The following is a 27,743-nucleotide window of genomic DNA, read 5'->3' as shown; positions in this document are numbered from 1 at the left end:
TATTTTTAAATTAAGCTGGACATCATTTTGCTGAAGCTGCTAGGGTTCTTCTGACTTTCAGTGGTATGATCTGGATAAAAATGACAGACTAATGCAAATTCTTTATAACATTGCAAGCAGCATGTTGAACTGACTTTCACTTTTACACTTCTGCTCAATAATAAAAATAAAATATAATTCGTAACTGAAATAAGGATATTAATTTTTCTTCATCAGTTGCAAAGTGAGTAATTATTGAATAAAATGGCTCCACATTTTTTCCATGAAAATGTCACTGTTATTCTAGCTACAACAGAATAAGCACAAAACATTTATATGGTAATTAGTAAAGTCAGTCAGGGTTTCTGGAAGTCAAAATAATTAACACATTAACCCACATGTGTTAATAACTTTGGAGCTAGTGCCAATTTCACCACTGAGACATAACTGCAAAGATGGTAAAATTTAAGCTGTTCATTTGCTAGTAGAACTTGACCACTCATCTACCCTGAGTTTGCAGAATAGGAATATGACTATGATTAGAAGCAAGTCTGCATACAGCTAGACAAATATAATTCCCTTCACTAGAATTGTATTAATCTGCTAGGATAAATCCAAATAGTTTATTTTGGTTTTAAAAATGTAATATACTGACACTTCATAAAAAAAAAAAAGAAAGTACAACAAACTTTGAAAAGTTACATTAAAAAAAAAACTTAATTATTTATTTATGCCTAGAATTACAAATAGGTAATGACTTCCAATTGATTGTATGACTTGTAATCATTTCTGTTATCTCGTATCAGGTTATTCTGCAGATAGCATTACCAGCTGCAGAATTTAATACAATCTCTTATGGGCTGCAGAACTACTCATCTCTAACCAGTCTATCTAGAAGGTATTCCTATGCCATAGTCAGCTGAGAATTTTAAGTGAAGCAGGATATTCAGTGTGATACTTTGTTTAGCTTTACCCAGGTTATAATGTTTTTTTTTTTTTTACTGCTCCTAAAGAGTACATAATAATTTTGCCTAGGATTTGTTAAGTATTTTTTATGCCTTACATGCTACCAATATTGTAATAGTTAAGATTAAAAGTGTGATAGGGAAAAGAGGTGAAATATCGTTTCCAAGCTGGTAAACTATGTCCTAAAACCTATGTGTGTTTGTCCTGTGTCTGTTTGGATCACTGATTGTTAGCATGGTAATAAAATACCTGAACAGATAGTTTCTCTATCCCAGGTGGTCAGACTTTTTCTTTTTTTAGGGACTTCAACTATTCTGATCATAAATGCACAAGACCGAGATACATAGCAGTGGGGCACTGGAGGGGAATGAGGCTTGTGGCAAGGAAATGTATTTTTTGGGGCCTTATGGCACTAGCTGGGTAAAATAAAATTATTTTAGGTCTGTGCAGTTTTGCTTGTTATTTCTCTGTTGAAATTTTCTTTAGTGTTTTCTCCTGCATATAAAATGAATTTGTTTACTTTAAAATACCATTTGCTCTACAGCTATAACTCTATCTGGATCTTTATGTATGTATTTAATTTAGATAAAAAAGCACTATGCGACAGTGGATGCCATTGTATTCTAGAAATTTCAGATGACTGCATAGAATATGTTAGGTAATGGCTTTTTGTGTCATGTCCAACCTGAAAATTGACTGACAGGACAAATACAGAGTGAATTTTTCTCCATTTTTTTTTTTTCCCTGAATGAGTTTTATATGCTAAACAATATCAGATAAAACAGGTTACAAAATGAGATTCTTTTGCTTCATGCATATGGACTTTTCTCTCGGACCTTTTTGTGTTCTGCGTGTGCTATGCTCTTCCACAATTAAATTGTTTGGAGAGTTAGGTACATATATTTGGTCCTGTGCAAAGAACTGAATCATCTGGTCCTTCCTGCTTGGTTTTGCCTTGTAGAGAATAATTTTAGTGTAGCTCTTGTGACAGATTTTGAGTAAATTGTTGTTAATTTTTGTTGATAAAATAGAAATAGAACTTTGAGGTGTACTTCTGTCAAAATAATACTGTTTAGAGTGAAGAGTTCAGAGGCAACTATTTTTTGCTGCCTTCTGATGCGTAGGCATGTGGAAATTACAGAAGAACAAATTGTAAAATTATTCTGAAAACAGGGTACAATATAGCAGATCTAAAGAAGAGACTAACAAAAAGTGTTGGTTTTTTTTCCAGGAAAAAAAAAATTATAGTATCATAGCTCCGTAAACTTAAATTTATTACAGTAAGGATTTCTCGTATAATGAATATTGTGTTAGAAAAAAACATTTGCCTCTATCTTTCAATTATTGCTTATCACTATGTGTTTCTTGTGTGTCCTTGAGGGTATGCGTGTATCTGCTTTGGGAGTAAACCTATTCTCATTGTATTAAATGGCCTGTGCTAACTTCTGTTGAAATCAGTGGTGTGGAGAAGGAATTCACTCCATTGTGGAATCTAGTCTTTTCTGGGAAGAGAACTGGGCCATTTATTTACATTCACTAGTGTTTCTTCCTCCATTTGGTTGTGATAAACTTGAATGTAATCCTCTTGAGTGCTATTGGTTTGAATAGCTTTATTTTTTTGCATGTCAAACCAGGGTAACTTCTCCAAACAGTTTTCAAGGGATGGATTGAAATATTTAATGCAAATCTAATGGCTAATTTGGTGGGATAACAATTTGCTAAATGGAATTAACTTCAGGCATGCATATACAAGAAAGTCTCTGGGGCACAAATGAGGCTCCTTCAGAGCACCTTGAAGAGCTGTTTGTCACTAGCACCTTCCCTCTTCCCTTCTATCATGCAAGGAATGCACACTAAATTCAGATGTGAATGAATTATGGATTAATCAATGCTAATCTCAAAAAAGCATTCGTATTAAGGGAGAACAGTGTTTTATTTTATACAATCTCAGGCATTGTCTGGGCAGCTTCATGTTATGTATTTTAAATAGTACAATAGACAATACACAGTTCTGTGGCAAGAAAAAAATTTAACGGATTGAATCAGAAGAAAGATTTTCATAAAGAGTAGATATCAAAAGTAAATGCAACTTTATGGACCCTTTTCACATTCAGAAGGAAATTTATTTCCGGTAGGTATTTGATCACTTGGCAATCTTTCACCCCGTCCAACAGTTCTGTAACTGCACTTTCCAACATTGTGCTTCAAATAAAGCTCACTTAAGCTCCCAGTATTGCGAGAAATGGAGCTTGTATAAATTCCCTTTGCGTTCTAACTCCATCTCAGCTGCACATAGAAAGCAAATAAATACAGTTTCCATGCAGTCTTTTTATCTGTCTGCACATATCGGATGCTTCCCAATAAGGCTTTCTGTGGGGAGAGAGGGGGTATTTAAAGTAAATATAATTTGAAAATTTTCATCCGTTTTGGAGGCAGCATTAAAGAACTTAAAAGAAACTTGCTTTATGAGATTGACAAGCAATTAGATCAGTACAGAGATAGTGCAATGCATAATTCTACACTTACAAAATTAGTTGGACTGAGAAAAATCAGGGAGAACATAATATCCCATCTTAAGTGACTGTTTCAGGTATATGCTCTAAAACTCAAAGGTATGAACAAAATTATTCTGTAAATTATATCCGATAAGTGGCTGAGAGCTACTTGTCTGCATTAAGATGCAGGGAAACTAAATGCTCTAGAAATAGCTATGAGATTCCTCCAGGAAAACAAAATGAAACAAAATCCAGTTATATACAACAAGGTAGGATTTCTGTGTGCAGTGTTTCTGGAATATCTTTTCATGAAAAATCCTAAAGAAAAACCAGTAGGGTAAATTCAGTGCTGTAGATGAATTTAGGTAATATTGCTGATGGTAGCTCACCTTCCCAGGTTCCTTATACTGATTTACATGACCTAGACAGAGCTTTTCAGAAAAGGGCCCCTCTGTTTCTACATGCTTTACAAAGTGCAGTGTACATATAATAAACTTCACAAATAAGGTCAGCATTGCAGATTACAGCACTATGCCTGTTATCAGCCACATTTCATAAGGAGATCAACCTTATGCAGTCACTATCTTCATTGGTTGGCCCATTTGCATAAAATTTAACGGAGGGCTTAAGGTTTCAATAAGCAATTATGTTTCTGCAGGTTTCATGAGAACTGACAGCCGGATGGAGGGAGTAACTCAAGGCAGTGCCTGCATGGCAGCAGCATGAGCTGAAGCAGGGACCTGTTTGGTTTAGACTGCCATGGGCTGGCTGATGGACATCCACAATGAATACCACCTCTGGGCAAGGCTGGCCTTATGTGATTTACAGGGATATGAGGGTAGGAGAAGGTTTAAGTTGTGTTCAGAGACACTGGAATTTTTTGGTTTTTTAATAGCGTAGGAGTGAAAACAGAGGAGAGAAAGCAAAGCTTTGCATCTGGGGATACAAAGCGGAGAGTGCAACTTAGTACGGTGGTAATTTCAACATCCTTTTTTCCCACATGATTTTTTGCTAACTTAATGTATCTATATTTCAGCTTGGTCTTGGTTTAATGAAAATATGGATCAGCCTCTGAAATTCTATCTCTGCCATTGTATGTGCTTGACAGTGTAAAAATAAAAGATCTTGCAGTGTTTGTTTTTGTGGACTGATGCCAAAATCTAGTACTCATTCTGGGGGATTAACCGTTACCATAGAATATTGCCTTTTTTTTTTTTTTCCGTTACAAAAAAGATCTGCAAAAATCCCGGTGTGTTAATGTTCAAATACTTTCTTCTGCCCCCTCTGAAACCAGCATGTTCAAGAACTGTAGGAGACCTCAGGATCTTTAGTGCGTTCCTGTCGTATCCCATCCTTTTTTCAGCATGCAGAACATGAGCCAGTCACTTTGTCATTAAATGTTTGCAGGAATTGATAGAGATTTCTTGGATAGAGGGAGAGCAGAATTTGGCCTGTGCTTTTCAGACAAGCTGACTCAGAGCATTGCTATGGGTCACTAAAGCTGTGTGCAACATTGTTTGTAACTCTCGATAGCAAACAAACCCTGAACTTGTAAAGGAAAACAACTTTACCTTACAAATAGGTCTGTGATGTAAGGTTAAATACAGAGCAGTTACCTGGACTGTCAGCAGCACAGAACACTGAAAAATTTTAAACTACAAAAAATTAAATGCTTTTCCAGAAAGCCTACAATGATGAAGATTTTCTCCTTTACAAAAAATGCATTTTTAATACCCCTATTATACATCAAGAACAGAAATTGTGATTTATATTTTTTCTTAACCATGCACCATTATATTCTTAAATATGATGTTCTTACTAATTTTAGATAGCTTTGCTTGGAAGCTTTCATATTCCTTTTTAGCACAGTGGTTATTATGACCAACGAACAATAGGAAAAAATATTGTTAATGCAACAGATATTAACTTCCAGAATAGATACCAGGCATGACTGGAGACTTCACTTAATATTTGCAAAAGTAGTTTAATGGCTAGCAGGTACCTCTGTTAGTACTTCTCATTAGTGGTGATGTAGAGATACGTTTTAATGTATATATTGAATATTGGAATTAATTTGATGTATTTAATATTAGTTGCATGCACTGTAGATATGGGTAAAGCAAAATTGTTTACTTTCATCTCAGTCATAAGCAGTGGCATAGGAATTTTTGAAATCTTACTTTAAGTATGCAGGAAATTTTCTTTGTGATGCAATTTTGAGGTCCTTATGCTTTCCGTATTTTGTTTTTTTTCACAAGTCTGTCTTGCTACAGAGGAGCAAAGAATGTATAACTCCTGCAGTCAACTTCAGTATTTTTGACAGTTAACAATAACAAAAGTAATATTTTGTGTTACAGGTGGCAAAATAAAGGTATTGCATGAATTCATTAATAAGGAAATTCTTTCCATTTCTATCTTTCCCCATTGCTGTGTAACAGTCCTTAAGTCAATCAGAATCTATATATAGGTTCTTCTTATTTGCCATTTCCTACCTATATATGAGAAGGTATGTCTCAAAATATAGCCTGTTTTTGTTTGTTTGTGTTTTTTTGTTAACCTGCAATGCAATCTGAGATAAGGTTTTCTAAAATTGGATGTGATCCCTTGGGTGGCTTGTGATAAAATGTAGTGATGGAGGCGGAACAGCCACAGTTGTATCACCTGACAGAGGAACACAGGCCTCATCAGCAAGGTATTAATGGGGACCTAAAGCCGTGCTTCTGTACCCTACTTGGAGATCCATGACTAGTGCCCTTTCTCTTTATCAGTGTTTTACTTTGCCATAAAATTTTAGCTGTGTAGTTGCTACATGCTATGAAAATGTGGACACTTCCAAATTAGAGGAAGAATTAGTGGAAGAAGCAACTTCTTTTCTCCAGGGGAATTTGTGATTTCCTGTGGAGTTAGGGTTTGTTCCAAGAGCCTTTGCTGAAGAGCTCTGTTGAGGACCCAGGTAATTGTGATATTTCCATTTTGTGAAAGCTTGTCCATTGTCTCTTCTTATGAGGCCTGTGAAATGCTTTGTGTTCAGAATGTTGTTTTCAGAGTGGAATATTACCCAGTGGTATTATTGTTATTATTGCTAAGCTCTGGTGAGCAATGCTGCAAAAAAAATATGCAGGGAATTAATATTAAGCCAAATCCTTAATGACCCTTTCTCTTTACTTAGTGCATAACTGCAGGCACATTGTTTTTTGGCTGTGCACCTCCTAGCAGTGGCAGGACATGATACACATAGCTCTCCATTAAGTAAGTTAGTAGCAGGGGACTGAAGGTCTGCTCTGAAACCTCTCCCTCCCTGATGTGTGTAGCTACTACAACGTATGGAGCCTCAGCCGTTGGGGCTGATGTAACCTTCTTCCTGCCTGATAACCTGAGGCCGCCACTGCCTCTGTAAGATGATTTAACTGTTTCTCTGCTTGACATCAAGTTTCAGTAGCAAGTTCCTCACCCTCAGAAGCCTTCTTGCAAGTGGATGTCTATACAAGGACTGCAGTGAAAACATCTCAAGACTTTGTGAGTCTTAGTACAGTTTGCTCCCAGTTGTCCTGCTGGATGAGCTAAAGTAAATCTTACAGTCTTTCTGCAGCTTTGCAAACATCTGCCTTACTTATGATTCAGCTATATTTATCTGCTGAAAAACATTATATGGTGAAAGTGGTGAAAGCCTCGGATGGCAGCCTTTTTTCTGGGTTTTGCAGACTGTTGCTACAGGCTTAACCTTAAATAGTGGATGGCTTTCATTATTAGGGGTTTGGTCTCCTTCCTGACACTGGCACATTTGGCATGAGTTAGATCTGGTGCTGTCATTGAGCTTAGGTGGAAATTGATCCTGGAGAAGGAAAGAAAAACAGGTTTCATCCTAGCAGGATTAGCTGTGATGAGTGTACAGTCATGGCTTTGACCAGACATTGAGAATGGGTTCTGTAACTGTTGCAGCTTTGGTCTGTGCTGGCTGCAGTGCAAGGAATTGGGTGGACTTCCCCCTGTAAACAGCCCTGTAGTTCCAGTTCTCTCTCCAGCACCTCCACCCTTAACTTGCATCATTGTGATGGGAAGGTTTTATTCTCTGTTTGCAGCTGATGAAGAGAGTTGCAATTGAGCTAAATCTCAGGCAAAACAGCTCTGCTGAGACTCTTGTTGGGCTTGTGCATCTCTGTGCCTAGTTTGCTACGAGCTGTGAAATCAGAGCAGTCCCTCCTCGTACTAACATTGGGACCAGAAGAAAACACACTGTCTGTGCTAGCTGACTGAATTTTTGTGCGCAGATATTTCTATTACTTTATTACCCAGCTAGTGGAAAGCCATTTCCTGCCAATCATGATAGCCAGCATAAACTTAATTACTTTTGGAAGTCTGAAACTAGGTTAAAAGGGCGTGCCTTTTAAAAAAAAGGCACTCTTTTACTTTTAAAAAGCAAACTCTTTTAAACGTCTTTACTCTTTTAAAAGAGTGTCCTTTATAAATCTCACAGCTGGGAACTGTTCTCCATGTTATATTTGATTACTGGAGCGACTGGCAGTGAGCTAGCTGCAAGCTGCTTAGCATAACCCTACTTCCACTGCTTTTTGGAAAGTCGAACTTAAAAGTGCTAATTTAAAGGACTAGGGAAACATCTGCCATGTCTGTGAGGTGCTCACCAAACGGAGAAACACATCTGATTACAATCAACAGCATCTCGTGTTTGCACAGTGTCTTTCTTCAGCCTTGTGGCATATAGTCTCTTTGGGATTCCTAGTGAGATGACATGTGTAAACTGAATTATTTTAAGTACTCCTCCATCATGTGTATTGGGTTGTAGAAGCTAAACATAAAAAATCTATGTAACAGTAAATCAGTCTGAGGTGAGTTATTGTTTTGGGATGCACAGACAGAATTGGTAGGGGGATGGAAAGTGTAGGTGACCGAGAAACAACCATTCTGCTACCCCTGATGAAGATGGGTCTAATAAAAGCACACATGTATAATCTAAAACCCCTACAAAGGCTGAAATAGCCGCACAGCTTGCATCTGTCACCTGAGCTTGTCTGATATCCAGGTTCTGCAATCACCCTGCACATGGTTTCCTGTCTTTAGGAGGCAACGTCAGGTTTGCCTCAGGAAAGCCCTTTGCACCAAGTTCTTGCAAAACTGAGAAGTGAAAGCAGTTGCTTTTTCTGAGAATGACTGACTGTTTTGATGAAGTGAGGAGTCCCCTTCCAGAGATGAGCAACTCACTCCCCTCCTTTCTGTTTCTGATGAGGCTCTGGAAGGATTTGGAGAGTGAAGGATTGCCTTATTTAATGATAAATTCGAAGTTAATCTTCCTCACCTTCAAACTGGAAAAGCAGACTATTTATTGTTGTTTTCTGCACACACCAGGCCCTCTTTCCACAAATCAGACAACAGTTGGAGGCTTTCCTGTCTTGCTTCTGTTACAGTAGCCTGGACTTTTTATTAGTCTTTATTCCATGATATGCTAGAAAATCATTGGCCCTTTGAGGCATTATATTCTTTCCCTTCTTTTGAATCTCTTACTTACCAAATAAATCAGAAGGAAAGTTGCATTATTTGGACTTTGTGATAGTGCCCCCCTGAAAGGGAGTGTTAAGAGTATGAAGGGCACACAAGGATCATAAAGCACTTTAACCTGAATGCCTGTTTCCATTGTGGTGACATTCTTTGGCATAAAAAAGTGCAAGTTAATGACCTGAAATACTTTCTTATATGTAATTATTCTGGCTGCCCAACAGCTGGTATTATAACCTGAATCCTGACCATAGCAGCAATTTGCTCCTTGGCTTTAAAGCTGAGGACAACAGTAAACCATAATGTTGAACTTCATTGGCACAAGCTGTGCTTTTGGCTATATGTTTCATAAATACATGATGGCATACTAACAACAAATACAAGAGTCTTCCTCAGTGCTAAGGGAACTGGTAGTGAGGGGAAACAAATAAGTAATGTAATGTAAACAGCTTTCAACTTTTTTACAAAGGCAAGTGGCTGGCATGAAAAGACAAACCTGGAAATTTTTTCAGGCAGCAAGCTTGATGGTATTTTGCTGTGGTAGAGTTATTGTGTCTTCCTCTGTGTTAAGAGCCTGCTGGTTTCCCTTGGCTGTCTTGGTTTTGCAGATATAGTAGTGGGGAAGTTTTATGTTGAAAGTGTTACTTGGCCCTGTAATATGAATACAATTTAATGATCAATGGGGCTATCTTCAGTCTCTGTATAAAGGGAGAAGCCTCCTGAATTCACATACTTGGTTGGATGCAAGGGACACCTTTCACTTCACTCATTTCTGTTAAATGACTACTGAGCCCATCAGACCTGTTATCACACCATGCCTGGTGTAATCCAGGCCTTTTCCGCCCTTGACTGTTTTTGCTCAGATTTGATGTGCCCAAACAATGGCAGGGAGAAGCCTCTTCCTTCTGCAAGGGGGGGAGGATTTGGCTTCTGCTTCTTCAGTCTTTGAGTGTCCCAGGTTTGCTCTTTATTTATATCTATAAGTAAAAACTATAGAAAAAATGAACAAATAAAACCCAGGATAGATATGTTCTTTATGAACAAGATTATATTTCGTAATTTTAGAAGGCTAACTTTTAGGCATTTAGTCTGGGCTGTATTTTCAGAAACAAGCCTGTACCTACTTGAAGTGAAGTGCTGCACAGGGTGCTCATCTTGCTTCACTTTCTGCCCTGAGCACAGGCAACTCTGGGGTTCAACATCTTACAGGTGTCAGCAGTACTTTAAGTAAAAGTTAACTTTATTTTACAATAAGAGCACCTTACTTTAGTTAGCAGCACCATGGCAAGATCCATCAGACCTGACCTTTCCCTGCATTCAGCCTCAGTAGAGAAAGTCTGGTGGGCACCTGATGTGCAGCGTGGTGGCAGTAGCATCTGCAGCTGTGGAAGTCTGTCCCCAGGGGGGTATGGAAACACAAGCCTGCTGCGGGAGGTTTTTGGAAGATAAGGTGTAAAAGTGAGGTGAGCTGCATGCAGCAACCATGAGTCTCTTGGATCACTGCTGGCAGAGGATTGTGGTGTCTGAGAAATCCCACCTGCTTTGCCCTGGCATGTAGCGGAGGCAGCTCTTAGTTGCTGGGAGAAGGCACTACGGTTTCTGCCTTTAAACACCTTTGTAGGCAACTGCAGTTGCATCAACAAATCTCTCATGCTGGGACTGGTTTTCATGGGCTTTGCTGAGAAGCTTGGTTTGGGGGAACATAAAACTTCTCATTTATAACCATATTACTGAATTTTGGTAACTTCTGAACATAAAACTCTGAAATGAATGACCTGATGAAGGCCATGGGAGAGAGAAATGGTGGACAGATTTAATCTGAATTTCCAAGTATTTCAGCTTTCATGGTCTGTATTTCTTAAACTATTACCAGGAACCATGGTCTCATTCAATGAAATGCACACTAAAAATGTGGGAGAGAGAAAATCCTATAAAAAAAATGAATGCACTGGTGTGTTTCAAAGTCTAGGCTGTGCTTCATCTTCAGTAGATCCCTGTTGGGACTGGCTACATTGAGCCGGCAATGGGGGCCAACCTGTGGACAAGGCCCCGGGCAGCCTTGGAGTGCAGCACCTGCCAATGGTTCCACGTTTTGGAGCAGGGTGGATGTGTCTGGACATGGGTTTTAGGACTCCTCGTCTCTCTCTGAGCTGGAGCAGGGGAGCGGCCAGCAGGTGGGCAGGTGGCTGGAAATAAAACCACAGGCACATGCAAGCAAGCTGGTGCTGGACCTGAGCTGGGGGGTTGAAACCACTCTCTGAAGCCGCAGGGCGTGGGATGGCCTCCCTCGCTGGCCCCCAGGCTTCCTCTTCTTCAGCTATTGGGGCTGCTGCTCCTGTTGATAGAAGTTTTTTTTTCTCAGTCGCTTGTTGCTAGCTGTTGGTATGAATTGGTTTTTGTAAAAGGCCGCAGAGTCTAAGAGAAGAAAAAGAGAACAAAAGTCCAGGCTTTGGAAGGAGGAAGTACTGGAACGAAATGTCTCAGCAGCAGAAGTGCGGCTTGGTAGAGTCCCACGTGTGGTGGCAGGTATCTGGGGTTTGGGATTGAGAAGGTTATCAACCTTGTCACGAAATGCAGCCGTGCTCCCATTACTGACTCAGTCTTCTTTCCTGCTGCCTCATCTTCTATGGCTCTGCCAGTCCTTAGCCTGTGTCAGCTCCTTGTACAAAGCTGTCCATAGCTTCTCCTGTACAATCTCCTAAAAGCAAAGAAAAGAAAAAAAAGTAATTGCCTAATGCTGTAACAGGCAAAGTTTGTTTCTATTTTTCTTTAGTGTCCTGGTGGTCTATGAGTAAATGTCACCCCTGCTATGCAATGTGAGATCTAACTGTGCAGCTGATTGCATAGGAGCACTCAGTGAGCAAGAGTAAGTGCAAACCTTCAACTGTTATTCCTTCAGAGCTTGCTTCCCTCCAGAGAAAGAACACCATTTTGACCTCATCATTAAGCCTGTATGTATTTGTGTGCCCAGATGTTGATTTGTGACTCAACTCCTCTTTGATGCCTGGAGAGAGTGATGCTGTTTGAGCAGTAAGCTTGTCACATTTACAATGCAATGTAGCTGTATTCCCTGGCAGTCTGTGACTTGACATTAGCTGTGCCTGTACTTAGCCATCTTGCCTTAAAACCCTGCTGAATTTTACTGGGCTGCTGAAATTTGGACTGGTACAACACTGGTATGTGAATATTGAAAAGATGCTGTGCCACTTACAGTAGACACTGGCTAATCTGTAAGTTTAACAGAGTGGGAATTACTAGTGAAATGTTTATTACTTGTGATTTGCTTTGTGTGAGGCAGCTGTGTGTGACTGCTCCCGCAAGCCTGGCAGGCTTGGCTCTACCCAGCTCCCACCATCAGCAGTGCAACCTTGGCCTCAGCCTCCCAAACCACAGCTCAGGGCTGGTGAGGGACAAAGAGTACATTTTGGTGGTGCCTAAGGGACTGGCCTTCTGTTTGTGCATGTCATGCAGATACTAAAGAGGCAGTAACCCCTCCTCTAGCGATTTAAAAGCCTAAACTGATCCTGTTCACTTGAACAGATGCTAACTGCTGCTTGTTCATTACACTTCATAACTCTTTGACCTTTGTTTCAATAGGTTTTTTAATCTTTCATCTTTTTATCTCCCTAACTTTCTAATCCAGAAAGCTATTGCAAAGGTTATTAATTAGAAAGTGCTTTGTACCACGTTAGGTTTTTTTTTTTTTTTTTTTTTAAAGAATACAGAAATCAGACATATTAAGGAAGGAAAAGCCATGAACTAATCCGTTTTCTTGGTTTGTTTCTAAATGTTGGGCTTTATCCTTGTCTCAATACATATTTTTCCAGGAACCATCACAGCCAGACTATGTCCAGCAGAATTTCCCCACTGAACATCCATTAGTTGGTGTGCCCGACAGCCAGGCTGCCCCAGATAAGCACCACACAGGCAGCTGGGGGGCTCTGACCATGGGCTGACACAGAGCTACAGCTAAATCCCTTGCATTCTTGACTTTTCCTCCACAGTCCTCTGTGTCTCCTACTTGAAATCCTCCTGGGCTGGGGGTTTATTAGTGCTGGAGAAATACTGGGCTTGAGATGACAGTGTGAACTCCAGCTCGAGGCCAGGGTATGCTGGGGCAGGCTGCTGCACTGCCTGAAAGCAGCTAGAAACAAATTACCTCTGGCTACTCTACAGCTGTACCTCGTGATGCTGCATTTTAGCTACCAAATCTGATGTGATTCAAGCTGGTTTTGTGCTGAACCAACTCTGGTGTAAAATGTCCTGTCACTGTTTAGAAGAAAAACTCTAGGAAGCTCATCTCAGCTTGTTTGTTGGTTTAATAGACAATGTCAGGCAAGTAACTTAATCTCTCTGTCTCCACTTTCCCCATGTATATAAGGTTTAATAATCCTGAAAAAAAATGTGGTGAAGGTTATTGTTTATAAAGTGCTTTGAACCTTATTTTGAAAACAGTAGAAATAGGAGGGGAAGAAGGAAAACCACTATAAGATCTCAGACCTTATTTATTTCCATCAGTTTGTTTCTAAACACACAATTAAAACAAAAAATCCTATTTCAGACAAGAAAACAAATTTACTCTTTGTTTGTTTTTTTTTTTTTTTTTTTTTTTTTGTTTTTTTTTTTTTTTTTAAATTATTTTTTATTTTTTTTTCTGGCTGCATTAGGCTCTCAGTAGGGAACAGTGATTATATCATCATCTCCTTGAGAGTCTACAATAGCATTACCAAGTATCCAGGCACAGCTTTTCAGTCATCCTTTATACAAATTGCATACTTGAGCTGCTCGACATCATTACCTTTATTCCTGTGAAGGAGACTTCCTCACTTTCTGGGGAACATGTGCTGGCTGAATGTCACATGCAAGTTTCTTCTAAATGAAATCATCAGTGCAGCCTGATGGGCCAGGGAGAAACCCCAGCACACGGAATGGTCCCGCTTTCAGCACTGGAGGAATTCAGCACCTTGAAGCACTGCACTGAGTGGTTCAATTACCCTCCAACACCTGTGTTTAATAAGAATTGCTGTGCTTTGTTCACCCTAGGAAGGAGATGAAGCCTGCCAATTCTTTTCAATTTATCTGCTTTGAAGTGCTTCACAGGCTCTTGATCGTTCTTGTCTTTCTCTTTTGAACTCACTCCAATTCTTTGTACAAAACATGTCTCAGAGTAAAACTTTAAGTGATTTTGATTTTTTTTCTTTTTAATAACTATACAATATAGCTTTTCCTTTGGGGGTGGACCTGGAGATACATATTTGATTTATAGTTACTTAGGCTTCTTGACCTGAATTGCTTTGATTTTTCTTAAGCTACATTTATGAACTTACTCTGTGTTTACAAACTGGTACAGGGGCAGCTTCATCAGTTTTAGCTGCTGAAAAACAGCTTTATTTTGCCTGGCTTGGTGCAGTCAGAATATAAACATATACAATGTTGACTAGGAAACGAACATAAATGTCATCTGAGTAACAATTTTATTGAGCTCTTGATTAGAGCAGTAGTAGATTTTTCTCCCTTCAGAAAAGTTTTAACACCTTTTTTAAAACAAAAAATCTTCTGGGGGTGATCCATTCAAAAAGAGGCAGTCAATTGAGGTTCCTATGCAGGAAATTCAGATTTAAAACCTGCCTCTCAAACCAAAAGCACATCAGGATGTCTCATGGGTATGCCCTGACATCTAGGTTTAAAAAGCTGTCTCTCCTGCCCATAGTTGCCTTCTCACAATTAACGGTCTCCAAGAATCCCAAGAGAACCCTCACAGAGAAGACACTGCGGCTTTACAGTTAAAATCTATCATGTGGATTATGGAATTGCATCTTCAAACTCCTCTCCTGAATAAAGTAGAGTAGCAATTTCAGCCTGGGTCTCCAGCCAGCTGTAGTGGTGTCAGTCTTTCTTTACATTTAACACAAAATCTTGTCCTGAGTAGCCCTTCCCTAAAATTTTGTCCAAATGGATGTATTCTCTCTCACACACACTAGTTTTAGTTGATGCAGGATTCCATAACCAGTAATGTATCCCTGCAGGGGATGCTGTTGGGTTTTCCCAGAAAACAAGTGCTCTGTGTGAATCTTCCTTGCAGTGAGTGTGGTGTTAGTGATCCTCGGTTGTCTCCATGCAGATCCTATGCTTGCTGCCTAACCTGTGCCTGTGAGCTGCAGGAGCAGAGCTCAGAATCTGCGAGTGGAAATCTCTGGGAAAAATGTCCTGTATTGGTTGAGGGAGGCTGCAAACATTTCTGTCCTTGGGAGATGCTCTAACTCAGACGGCTGGGGTCCTGGACAACCTGGTCTAACTTGATGCTGTTTAGGGAGGAGGTTGGACCTGCAGTGGTCCCTTCCAACCTAATTAATCCTATGATTCTTATTCTGATTTTCACCTCCTTTGCAAATGGACAGCACTGCCCTCCTACTGGTTATTTTTTCATGAAGTGCTATGCAACACTGCCACGTGTATGTTGTCAAGCAACCAGTGATACAAATGGCCTTGACTGCTATGTATCTGATGCTTCTGTACAGATGCTGTACCAGTTCTTGGACTGACAGACCCAAGACTCTGCTACTTACTGGATGGATTCCTCTTCATTTACGCAATCATCATGACAGCCCTTTTTGTGAAAGCAAAGGTCAGTCTATCCAAACACTGATGCATTTAGCTTTGGTCATTCAAACAAACTGGGCTGAGTTGGAAAGTGGGGTTGGAGAGGAAGCATGTCTCTTAGACTAAGGCTTTTTTTTAATTATTTTAATTTTTTTTTCCTTGCTCTTTTGTATTTTTTAACTTTCCTTCTGTTTTGGTGCCAGCCTGAGCAATCTGTAGAAGTACTTTCTGAAGGTTCATGAGGGGCGGAGAGTATATGAGAGTGTTTTGACACTACACTTAGGGATACAGTGAGAGTTTATGGATCTTCTAGCTGGGAAATTCCTTATCAACAGTGATGTGGCTTCTTCTGCTGCTTTATCTTTGGAAAAAGAGGAGGGTGTACAGAGAAAATTCAGGATAAATGCCCAGCTTGTGAAGGATGTCTTAAAATGTCTTGAGTCAGACATCTTTGATGCTGTGAGTGTGATAATGCAAATTTTATAACCCAAATAACCACAGGAGAGGAGTCAGGGGGATGCAGCTTGATGAGCTATTGTGACCATCCTGCAGCTATTCAGCATCTGGAAAAATACTTAATGGCTTTACTGCACTTCTGTGGAAGAAGCTAAAGTAATGTGGAGGCATGCATGTTTCCAGGCACGTAGCAGGTGAAAAGATATCCCAGCTGCTGTTGGTACATCTGGCTCAGCCTCCCAGCAGCAAACGCTTGCTGCATGCAGGAGCTTGGCTTGCTTCTCACCAGGCAGTGGATGAGATCACTGGCAGGAGCCCTGGTAGGGTGATGCTGGTGGTGCCCTATCAGCTCTGCAGTGAGATCTTCTCTCAGGACTGCAAAGCCAGTGTTGAACCCAGAGAGAGAGAGACATTTGAAGGAAACGAGCAGAACTCTGTAATGGTGAAGGAGAAACTGTGGCTGTTGCCAGTGTAAATCCTGACTACAGATGAATGTCCTGCCCTAGGACTAGAAGGCTTTTTGAGCCACCAGCAGGAGATCTGCACCTCACCTGGTGTGGGGCAAAAGCACAACAGTTGAGGAGGACTCAGCAAAGCATCCCTGGAAAACCATGAGCCTGGAAGAGGGAGCTGCTGCAGGTGTGGTGTGTTTGCCAGCTGCTCTTCCTCACCCACCCAGAGCAAGTCTGAAGCGTGCTGCTGCAGGGGCAGAAACCAGTAAAGTTCCTCCTGCTGGGGCTTCCTGCAGGGGCAGGGCTGGAGCTGGAAATGGATCCTGGTCAGAGGCAGTATCCCTCACCTTTATGTCTGGGAGCACTCGGTGTGCTCCCGGTGTGCCTAGCTGCTTGCTGGTGAGAGGGTAGTGCTCAACCACAGCAAGGAAGCTGCTCCGTGAGGGTGGGCAGCAGAAGGAAGGGGAGAGCCGTGCCTGTGATTATGCTGGAGTTTCGCAGCCAAAAGCAGCAGAGGCATTGCAGCTGAAGCGCCACCATAAAGGCACCAGGAAGTTGGTGGGACATTTTCTGAGAATTCTTTGTCTTGTCCCAAACCTGGGACCGTTTTATAAGTCTGTTGTATCTCTCATCTTGCCTCCTGGCCAGAAGAATTGTTTGTGGAGGCTTTTGCCAAGGGCACAACCTCATCTCTGTTGTGAGCTTTTTATTGACAGAGCACATGGCCAAAGCACATGTGAACATTTCGACTCTGTTGCAAGAAACTTAGGTTAAGTGTTTGGGAAATTACTGGTCTGGCCACAGATTCAGGGACAATAATGGCACCTTCATGGGGAAAGAGGTGGAGTAGATAACTTGTAATTACTACAAAAGTAATTAAAAAAAAAATCAAGTTTATGCTAAATACAAATCGAGCTAGAAAGTTACTTTTAACAAAGAATTTAACATACAATAATAACTCAAGAAAGCTAAAACAACACAGAATGTAGTGTGACACTTTTTTTTTAAAGACTGGAACGTAGCTGTCACGGATCAAAAACTTCTCCTTTTTACCTGATGGTTTGGCTTAGCAATTGTAATGAGGAGCTGAGCCAAAGAGTAGCTACGGAAAGGAAACCCTTTACCTGCTCATTAGTTGCCACTCATGCCATCTTATTGTGGTGGCACCACAGCCCCACAAGCCGGACACCACTCCTTGAGGGGCACGGGGATTCCCTGTGCCTGCTGAAGTTGAGGATGCCCAGGAGCTTTGCAGGCAGCACTTTTGCCGGAGGACTGGGGTCTTGGGGAGTGCTTTTAGCAGATTTTTCTTAACACAGGCTGCAATTATGATTTTATAGCCTGATGGAGCTGCCTTTGATAGCACAGAATTATGATATGAATGGAATAGGAATGCAAAATCAGTGTGTGTGGGGAGGAACCCCGCGAAACTCAGATGCTTTGAGCAGCTGTGAAACTGCTATTATATGCAAGTAAAATGACCTGGCTGCTGAGAGGAACCTGTCATGTGGGTATAAATGCCAGAGAAGTGGTGGCTTGTATTGCCCCTAGCCCCATAGGTGCCATGGATGGCTGCTTATGGGTTGCCTTGTTTCTGATGAGAGTAGCTTGTAGGAGAGTGGGAACAAGAGGACTGAACAGAGCCACTGTCTCTCTGCTCACTGTATGCTTTCTTCCAGCTTAGCCAGGCCTCCAAACTACAGCTGCAACCAGGCCAGGAGGATGTGTATAATGTAAGTAATTGCTGGCTTTTGTTTGTTTTCAAATGTGCTATGCAGACGGGCCTTCTGGGGCACTTGCAGGTAGCAGATTGCCTGTGGATCAGAAAAACCTTGGATGACGCAGCTAATGAAAGCGCCGTACCCAAGCGTGCAGCACAGCATTTGTAAGGAGGAAAGACAAAACCTGGTACAGGCAGCTTCTGTTGTCACTTATCTGGCTGGATGCCAGATCGATGTATGTGCTGTAGGTTCCTGATTTGATCCCCTGAGCTGAAGGCACACCAGGAACCCAGACCATGTCAGAGGCAGCACTCTATGTGCTGCATCGTGTAACACGCCTGCGGGAGCTGCCCCTGTGTCCGTGTGTGCGCGCAGCCACCCAGCTGTTACATGGGATGGACGCGCCATGATTTCTCACCCAGCCTTCTGAAGCTGGCTAGCAGCTCTCACCCATCGCCCCTCCTTGGGCGACCCACAGGAGAGGTGGGGACTGAAGAAAGGGCAAGTGCCCAGGAATGCTGGGTTGTTGACTTTTGGTGACTGTAGCTCTTGCATTGCCAAGGGTGTGGAACCTGAGTCATCATCGTCCATCTGTCTTCATTCCTGAGCTTTCCTGTTGACCCACGGCGAAACCTGTTGCACCAGATCATATCAGAGCCCTGACTGTAGCCAGTATCAGATAGCTCTTCAGGACAGAGACAAGATCCTGTCTATCCTTCCTAGCTAAATTGCTTACTCATGGCAGTATTAAACTCTAGCTATTTTTGTTTCGTCTAGTTATCTTTTGATTTTAATTTTTTTTCCTTTTATGCTTTTGACCATAGCCACATCCTGTGATGAGTTCTACTGTTTAACTGTGTAAGGGATGAACGCCAATGCATTTTATTCAGTTTAAGGTGTTGTCTGTCACATTTTCAGCAGCACTCTGTCAGCTGTGTAATTCTGACCTGGAATCTCTCCTTTGCCCTCTCCCAAGGTAACCTTTCCCAGCTAAGAAATACATTGGGCATAAAATTTCTGCAACTTCTTGATGCGAATCTAGACAAGTTGCTCTGCAAGTAAAGTCAAGCTCATAGATCTTCACCCACCAGTGGGAAAGAAAGCATGAAAGTCAGAGTCCTTCCCCCTCGTACTCTCATTTTCAACTAATTTCTACTTAAGAATGGTTCTTGGTGCAATGGCTTGCAGTTTAGTGCTGCACAGACCATTCTTTATAATTTCCATGGCTTAATTGTAGACATTTTTGTTGACGGTTGCATTAACAGGTAAAAATAATTTCTAGTTCAATTACAGTACTTTTAAAGTTGGACACCGAGCTGGGTTCCCTTTCTTCTCCTTCTTAAGTCAAGATCTGGTTTCTCATGATCATCATTCCCATCACTGGTTCTTGCTTTCTTGTTTCAGAAACTGTCTCGTGGACAAAGAGATGAATATGATGTTCTGGGGGCAAAGAGAGGTGCAGACCCTGAGCTGGGTGGGAGACATCAGGTAACTTTCTGCCACGCATGCACCTTTTTTCTTTCAATCAGGTTCCTTCCTTCTCATGTCTAACTGCTGTTTAAACATGCTGGCAGTCACCACACATTTGCTAAGCAACAGTGCCTTCCTGGAGAGGGAATGGCAAGATCTGTGCAACAGCTCGGGTGGCTGGCAGCGTAGCGGGGACAAGAGTAAAAGTCCCCCTCGACCCTTTGATCTTTGCCCCTCGTGCCACCCCTTCACTTTTCCGAGAGCTTGCAGCCACCCAGAATAGGAAGTGACACCCAGCCTTGGGGCGGATGTGGAGAAGTCAAGGCAGGAGTGGGTGTTTCACGAGAGCTTGCTGCACGTGATGCCACCAAACAAGTGCCAACAAAGTAAAGCAGCAGCCAAAAAACCTGTTCGTGCTGCAGAGCCCAACAGTTTCAAAGGAAAAGGGAGGGGAAACCTTCTGCATTGGCTTGTAGGGCTTGCCTGCAGGTAACAGCTGTAAGGACTGAGCAGAGAAAGGCTAACTTTTATCAATTATTACAATTAAATTAATTTTCCAAAGACCAAGTTGTCTTAACAGCCTTATGGGTGGAGGCAAGATGGGCTGTAACAGGCACAGCACATCCACAAAGCAGTAGTTGTGCTTTAGAGCAAATGCACAGGTGGTGGGAGATGCTGGTGGTGCAACACATGGGCAACTTTCTTCTTTTGTTTTACAGCAGAGAAGAAAGAACCCGCAGGACACCGTCTACACTGTGAGTAGACAATGCTGGAGGGAGAGAAGGAGGGGTGGAAATAGGCGTTTTTGTTTCACTGGAGGCTTTTCTCCCCCTAGTTAATTCCAATTTTGGTTCAAACTTAACAAAGACTTCACTTCCCTTGTACCCCCTCCTTTTGCTAGAAAATTTCCATTCTGCTTTCCATGATAGGAGAAAAACTTTGGCAGATGGGGAAAATAATTCAGATCAAGATACTTGCTGATTCCTTGATGTCAGCCATTACTGACTAACCATTTTCATCCCATGTGGCTGATGCTATAGTATTTTATGTGCTTTTTTCTCCAGTCTCTCTGTTCCCTTTCTGACAAAGGCCAAATGCTGGTGCATCCAAGAGTGGCTGCTTAGGAACCTCCTGATTTAATTGCTTTAGCTCTGGCCAAATGTTGCAGTCTGTGCTCCAAAGGAGCAGTACACAAATGCCAATGCTCATGTCTTAACTTGAGTCTTTCTGGGTGTTCAGTGCGTGTTGAGAAATGAGCTCATTTCCAAGACTGGCCTTCATCATTCCTGAATCAGATGCTCTGATCACAGCATTTGGGTACTGCTTCCCCTGATGGAAGAGCTCCTCTTTCTTAACCTTCACCTGCAGTGTTAAACCCTTTTCTCTGGGCCCGAGCCGCACGTTTGGGTTTGTCTCCTGACCAAATGTTGCATAAAGCTTGGTTTTGGAGAGCTTTGATTGTATTATCTGGTGCCAGTCCAGATAAATGATTTGGCTGAGGGTGGAGTTATATTCGTTTAAGTGTTTGGAGTTGAGATGGTATTGAAATACTAAGCAGATGTGACCATGTATAGAATCTCCTTAAATGCACATCAGCCAAGTCCCACCACTGTCCCTTCCTCTCTGGAACATATTGACATTTTAAAGGCAAGGCAGCCACAGAAGCACAGGCTTGGAGTGCAGTCACTCAGGGGCTGCCTTAGCTCTTCTAGTAGCAGCATGCTGACTTTTCCCTCCTCTCTGCTTGCAGTCACTGCAGAAGGACAAGATGGGTGAGGCATACAGTGAAATCGGAATGAAGGGAGAGGTGAGTCCTACTTTCCTGGTGAAAGCCTAGGATGAAAAATCCTTCACTGCTGCTCCGTTACAGAGCAGTAGCCCCAGCTGCACATAGCTGCCCTGCACAAGGAGGTCCCTGCACTGCACAGTAGCCACAGGCACAGCTGAAAGCAGTTACCTACTTCCTGTAGTAACCAGCGTGTTTGGTGCAGGAGTAAACAAGGCCCGTAGCAGTAGTGTTGTAGTAGCCATAAACCAAGGAGGAGATCAGACAGTAAGCTTTGTCCCACTGGTATTAAAATACAGCCTGTACACCAGCAGTGTCCCTGGGCAGATTGAATAGTATCAAGAGAAGAAATTTCAGCTTTCGGAGAGAAAAATTCTGACAGCTGCCCCAGCTGAGGAGGCAGGGGGTGAGGTATGGGTGAGGAATACTTGAAAGAAGAGTCTGGTTTCGAGCACTGCAACATCTGTAGCCCAGCAACTCACATTAGTTGAGCCCATTCCTCCAGAGCAGTTCATAGCTGGAGGTTCATGGTTTCCCCTCTGTGGCCTGTTGAGGCTGGTATGCTTTACAGGCACAAGGAAGCCTTTGCAAGCTCCTCCTTGTGCCTGTCTTCAGACAGGGGCAAGACGGGGGAAAACATTCTCTTTCCTCCACCTCCCCTCTAAAATGTTTAAATGGGAACACATGAGTTATGTCTCAAGCTAGCAGCAAATGTGTAGGTTTAGCTCGGTGCACAAACTGCTGGGGGAAGGAAGCTTGTGTTGAAAACAAACCATCTGGGCACACTGTTTATGGCAAAATGAAAAATTGCTGTGACCTACACAGGTTCTATTTTATGTCAGTGTCTTATATATAACCCTTCAATTCCCTTTGAATCATGGAAAAAGGGTCATTTCAAAATAAAGTTTAGTGTGTTGAGAAATACTAAAGCAACACCAGCTTTCAGTCCCTTCCCTTTTTTTTATTCTGATGTCCCTCTGTCATAGTGAAGCTCAGTTTGCGAGGTATGGGTTTTTAAAGTTGCACCATGTTTTTATGAATGCTTCTGTTACCGGTGGGACAGGAACACAAACCCCTTGCCTCATTCTAAATATAGAGATACATACATGCATCCATATATATATATATATATATATGCACATATGCACACACGATCATTTAACAGGCACCTCTCCCCCTTGGCACGTGTTTGTGATACAGTCAGAGCTCTCCTGTTGTAGGGCAGCTATGACAAGCTGTGGGCTTCACATGCCAGCCTCCACCCGGCCAGCTGTCAGCTCTGCCATCTCTGCTTCTCACCTGGAGGTGAGAGCACACCACATGGCTGCTGTGCCTGGCAGCTCCCCGTAACCCTGGGGATGCAGTAGCAAGCCGGCTCAAGGAGAAGGCTTTTCTTTGTACCTGTCTGCTCTGAGCGGCCTGGTTTCCGTGCTCTACTTGTACCCTGACAGTCCCAGAACCTATTTTACTGAATCCTGCATGACTTTGTCTTCAGATAGCCTTATCTGTAGTTCTAGAGAGCTTACAAAATGTGTGCTGGAGAATTTACTCATCTACCCACATCTGTCCAAAAAGAGGGCAGAGTTCCTCAGACACCAGCTGACATGTAGCAGGTCAAAAAAATACAGCCCCATTTCTTCCAGGTGTGCCTTCAACTCATAAAGCAATTGGTGTCTGTAGAAGCACTGCCAAATCTCTATTACCTACAGTAAATCAAAGAAATAGCAGCATTGACAGCATGACAGGAAAATATGTGAGCAAAGCAAAATAATTTCCTTTTATTTCCAGCCCTTGCAATTTTCTCCTTCACAGCTGTTTGCAGCATGTCTCGGCTGGTCCAGACTTAGCAGGTGCTTTCCCACCTGCATGGAGGGTGTCCAGGCTGAGCACAGCGGCTGACCCTCAGTACAGGATGGGGGAAGTCAGGGGTTTCTTTCCTTCCATGTAATCAGGAAAGCACCCATTAATCTATGCTTGTTTTCCTTTCCCAAACCAGCAGAGGCGGCGAGCCAAAGGGAATGAAGGTCTCTACCAGGTAGGTGACATGTCCAGCAACTTCTCCCCTCATCTGTCTTCGTGGCTTCTTTGTAGCCTGTAGTAACATATCTAACGGCACTGTTAGTGATGCATGATGAAGGAGGGCTTATCAAAGCACCTTTCTGAGGATAGTTACTCAGATTCAGAGCAAAGGCCACACTGCCTGTACATTGAAAAAGTGGTTTCATGTTCTAACTACAGTTGGCAGGAACACTTGTTCAGCTGCTTTGTTAGGAACTGTCTCCACAGTCCTACATCTTGGAGGACCACTTTTTGACTGCAGCTGATGGCACACAGAGTTCTGTCTCCAAATAGTTTAAATGGAAACCTTCAGGTTGCCAAACCACAGTTGTAATTTGTCAGTGGTTCAGCTGGTCTCACTGTAGCCTGCAGAGCACAAACTGGTCACCATCTCCAGTCTCTGGGTGCACTGGTGTGGGTGCAGTGTTGCACACATGTTACAGAGGGCAAGGAGTCCATGAGTAAGGCCCTATTTGGGCCACCATGCATAGTCGTTCCAAAAGGTGCTTTACTTTCTGTAGAAGCCTGTACATGGCCACTGACATCTCAAAATGACAAAAATATTTGTCATATTTGTGGCATATTTGTAGCTAATGGTACCTTTCTTAAAAAACCTGCTCCACTGAGACAATCACAGGTAGCTGCTAAGAAGCACTATCTTGTCAACGTACTGAGTATGCCACTAAATATTCATAGCAGGAGTGACAGGTAGCACAAGCAAGCAAGTTTCACAAGCAAGCACCACATGCCTTACTAAATCCCCACTCTTGGAGGCCCCACTTACCTCTGCTCTGGCAGCCTCCTGGGCTGATGTGCAACTCTGCCACATCTTCTACTGTATCTCTCCTGGAGTAGCTGGTTCCACAGCATCAGCTGGGACCTGTAACCACCAGAGCAGGCAGCCAGGAGGAAGACTGCTGCATTGCAGGAAGGGGTGTAAAGGGATCTTCCCGAGGTTCATAGCCATCTGAAACCCCACTGTCAGCTTATCCAGGCTTGCATCTGACTTCCCTTCCAAATTAAAGAGAAGTCCAGAAAACAAAGTTCATGATTTGATGTCTATTCATTTAGTTAACAAAGGTCACTCTACCATCAGTCAGCTCTTAATAGTCAAGAATATGCAAATAAAATGTACTCTATAGCTCTGCATAACCAGTTAGGATGAGTTACGGTAGTCATACGTTCATAAGAGTTAGGATGCATCGAGCCTTCAGGTAAGTCATAGCTATTGACACCATACAAAGACTAAGGAATCACTTATGAGAAAAACCTCTGTAAGAAAAAAAAAAATTAAAAAAATTGGAATTATGCTCCTGAGCCCCCGTCACCCAGTTCTTGACTGGTCATCTAGGGAACACTAAGCACTCACGCTCATTGCTCACCTGTATTTCTTTTTCAGGGACTCAGTACAGCAACCAAGGACACTTATGATGCTCTTCAAATGCAGCCTTTGCCCCCTCGCTAAGTGGGAGTCACAGAGGGGATGGGCAAGAGAGACGCCCACCTGCTCTGGGGAGGAGAGGAGGGAAAGCCTTGTTCATCCAAAACCAGCACCGTGTATTCTCAGTGCAGCAGCCTGCTTTGGTCAATGCACAGAGGGAATACATCTGGACTTGGTTCCTGCTCTCTTCACTCCTGAACCATGTAACTGCAAGCTTTAGCTATTAAAATGTACATACCTGTAAAGTTGTTTCAAATATTAGTGGTTATTAGGCTGATTTTTGTAAGATTTATGTTGTGGAACCAGGCCATGCCTACCAACATGGCTGGTTTTGTAGCTCTTACTTGCCCTCCAGGGTGATCGAGATATGTAATTATGTTTTCCTTGCATTTAAAGAACTTGTAAAGATAGAGCTGTAGTTATTTCCTGTAATATTTACCTTAAGACTCTTTGACACAGGCCAGACAAACTTTGGCCTTAAATTCACTTTTTAAAAACTGCTTCAGTGTCAGATGATGACTTTTTTCTTTAATTGTAAAAACTGATGTGATGCTATTGTAGCAAAGGACAGAGGCTGAACACCAGCTGTTCAGTGTGAAGAAAAGGAGCACTAAGCTCCAAAGGAAAGGTCAGACAATGGTAGTTCCACTCATCCAGCACTTGGAGCTGAGCAAGACGAACGTAACCTGCCTAAGAGGCTTCTCAGAAGGCAGAAGATACCCCTGTTACAACAAAACCAAAGAGTATGTGCTCTAATTAAAGGGAGCAATACTGGAAAAGCCAGGAAAACTCACCCTGGAGAATCCTGTTTGGCTGAAGGGTTTGGCTAAAATGTCTGCCACCCAATGCTAGCAACATCTACATCTCTCTCTGCAGAACAGGCACCCCTTCCAATTCAGCATGCTAATTCTGATGTCAGACAGACCCAGACTACCACTTCTGGGCAACGGAAACTGTTCTAAAGCCACTATAAATCCAGTTTCCAAACCAATCTATCATCATGTTACCTTTAAAAGATGATGCAGGTATCAATCCAAAGAGAGATGATCTTTTGCTGACTGCTTGTCTCGTTTGAAGTATTACATATAGGAAAGACTTCACCATCCCATTCCAAAGTACATATGAAAGATATGAGATGGCTGACCACCAAAGGAATAAATAGATCTGTGTATTCACTCACGGTTATATGATACAGCAAAAAAAGGAGCAAGCCAAGTCAGAAACCAGACTATGGGGGAAGGAATAAGCCAGGCTGTCAGTCCAATTCCAATCATACAGCAATTGCCAAGGATTTGCTTTAACTGCTTTACATACCTAATCTTCTTTCTGTCCTGGTCTTCCATCTTGTCCCACCGTCACTGGGAAATCTACTTGCAGCAGTCAGGGAGCCCTTCTGATAACTGGAAACCCTACACGGTACATCTACTATCTAGGTATGCTTTACAATGCCACTGCAAGCAGAGCCAGCTTTTATGCTATTATACTGATGTTAATGCTGAAGGCAGGGGCACCTGGTGGTGATCTCCTAGTCAGTTCCCATCCAGGGCTGGCCAGACCCTGGGTGAAAAGCAATCAGGAGGGTCTTTCTTGCCTGGTTGTGGACTTCATCCATATGCCAGCCCTCATTCAGGACTGAGGGTTTAAGCCCCTGCACTTCAAATAATGTAATACATTTTTGATGAATCAATAAAGTTAATGCCAATGACCCGTGTATATGTGTGTGTGCAGTGAAGGGCTGCGGGAGAGGGACAGCCCGGCTGTCAGGCTGGCTGGGACAATTTACACCACCAACAGTGCAATCTCCTCGGCAAGCTGAGAAGGACAGCATTCCAACAGGAGCTTCTAAAACATCCTGGGAGATGGATGTTGGAAAAATCCTGTAAGCTCCCAGTATAAAAGGGACACTCACCTCCTGCTGCATCCTGTTTTGCCAGTGACACAGCTGCGGAGCGAAGTCTGCAAGCGACGCGGCAAGGCCAAAACCAGCCCAGCGGAATGAAGGGCCCTGCAACCCGGGCTCGTTCCGCCAGCCCCGGCAGCGGGAGCAGAGCTAAAGCACGACTGTGGGGATGAGAGCTGCTGCTGTGGGCACTGACCAGGTGAGGTCATGTGTTCCTTTCTTAAGGGACTGGGTGAGCAGCAGAAAAAACTTGCTGAAATAGGTGCAGTGCAAATTACAAGGCTGAGGCCTGACTTCTTAATCAGTGAAACTGTATCTGCAGTAGGTGCTTGTAGCTTTTGAAGACTATTTCAAAGACACTAAGTGACAAAAATACTCAACCCAAGACATCCCACGCATGGCAAGGAATGTTTCTTATAAAGAATTTCCTAGATCCCTTACTGTTCTTCTGCAATGACAACAAAAATAGGAAAGAATTGGTTGATACCTCAAACAGCTGAGACAAAAAACTGCAGTAAAGTGGCTACTGCAAACCACTCTTGATGCAAGAACAAAGCGTACTGAAAATAGCTTTCTTTTTTAAAATTACGGTACCTGCATTTGCAAGATGTAGAAGTCAAAAGTTTCGGCAGTCATAAAATACCAATCCCTAAACAATAGGGAAGAAATTCTTGAGGGGTGGGGTGCAGTGTGGAATCATCTTTATTCTTTTTGTAGATAAATAGATCTTGATTTCAAAAAACATCCAATGTTTGTTTCAAGGGACACTCACCATACATGTGAGCTGAATCTTCTCTTTGCCTTCAGGAAGCAACTGAAGTTGTTTTTTGTTTTAGGAGAGGAGTTGACAATACAGAAGTAGAGCAAAAGCTTCAAGTGGAGGGCAAAAAAACCCTGGGCTTTCCTCCATT

The 27,743-nt window shown here is 42.4% G+C and overlaps 1 protein-coding gene across 1 annotated transcript; it reads left to right on the top strand.

Moving 5' to 3' along the window:
- The first annotated feature begins 11,423 nt into the window (after nucleotides 1-11,423).
- CD247 (CD247 molecule) lies at nucleotides 11,424-24,956 on the top strand. The gene is made up of 9 exons (XM_008940836.1): nucleotides 11,424-11,474; nucleotides 13,378-13,489; nucleotides 15,458-15,573; nucleotides 18,136-18,189; nucleotides 19,582-19,665; nucleotides 20,367-20,402; nucleotides 21,398-21,454; nucleotides 23,430-23,468; nucleotides 24,891-24,956. The coding sequence occupies exons 1-9, from the start codon at nucleotides 11,424-11,426 to the stop codon at nucleotides 24,954-24,956; spliced, it is 615 nt and encodes a 204-aa protein (XP_008939084.1).
- Nucleotides 24,957-27,743: the final 2,787 nt, after the last annotated feature.

Source organism: Merops nubicus, unplaced genomic scaffold (genome assembly GCF_000691845.1).
Source record: "Merops nubicus isolate BGI_N331 unplaced genomic scaffold, ASM69184v1 scaffold7580, whole genome shotgun sequence".
Classification (NCBI taxonomy): Eukaryota; Metazoa; Chordata; class Aves; order Coraciiformes; family Meropidae; genus Merops; species Merops nubicus.
This window is presented reverse-complemented; position numbering and strand designations above follow the sequence as displayed.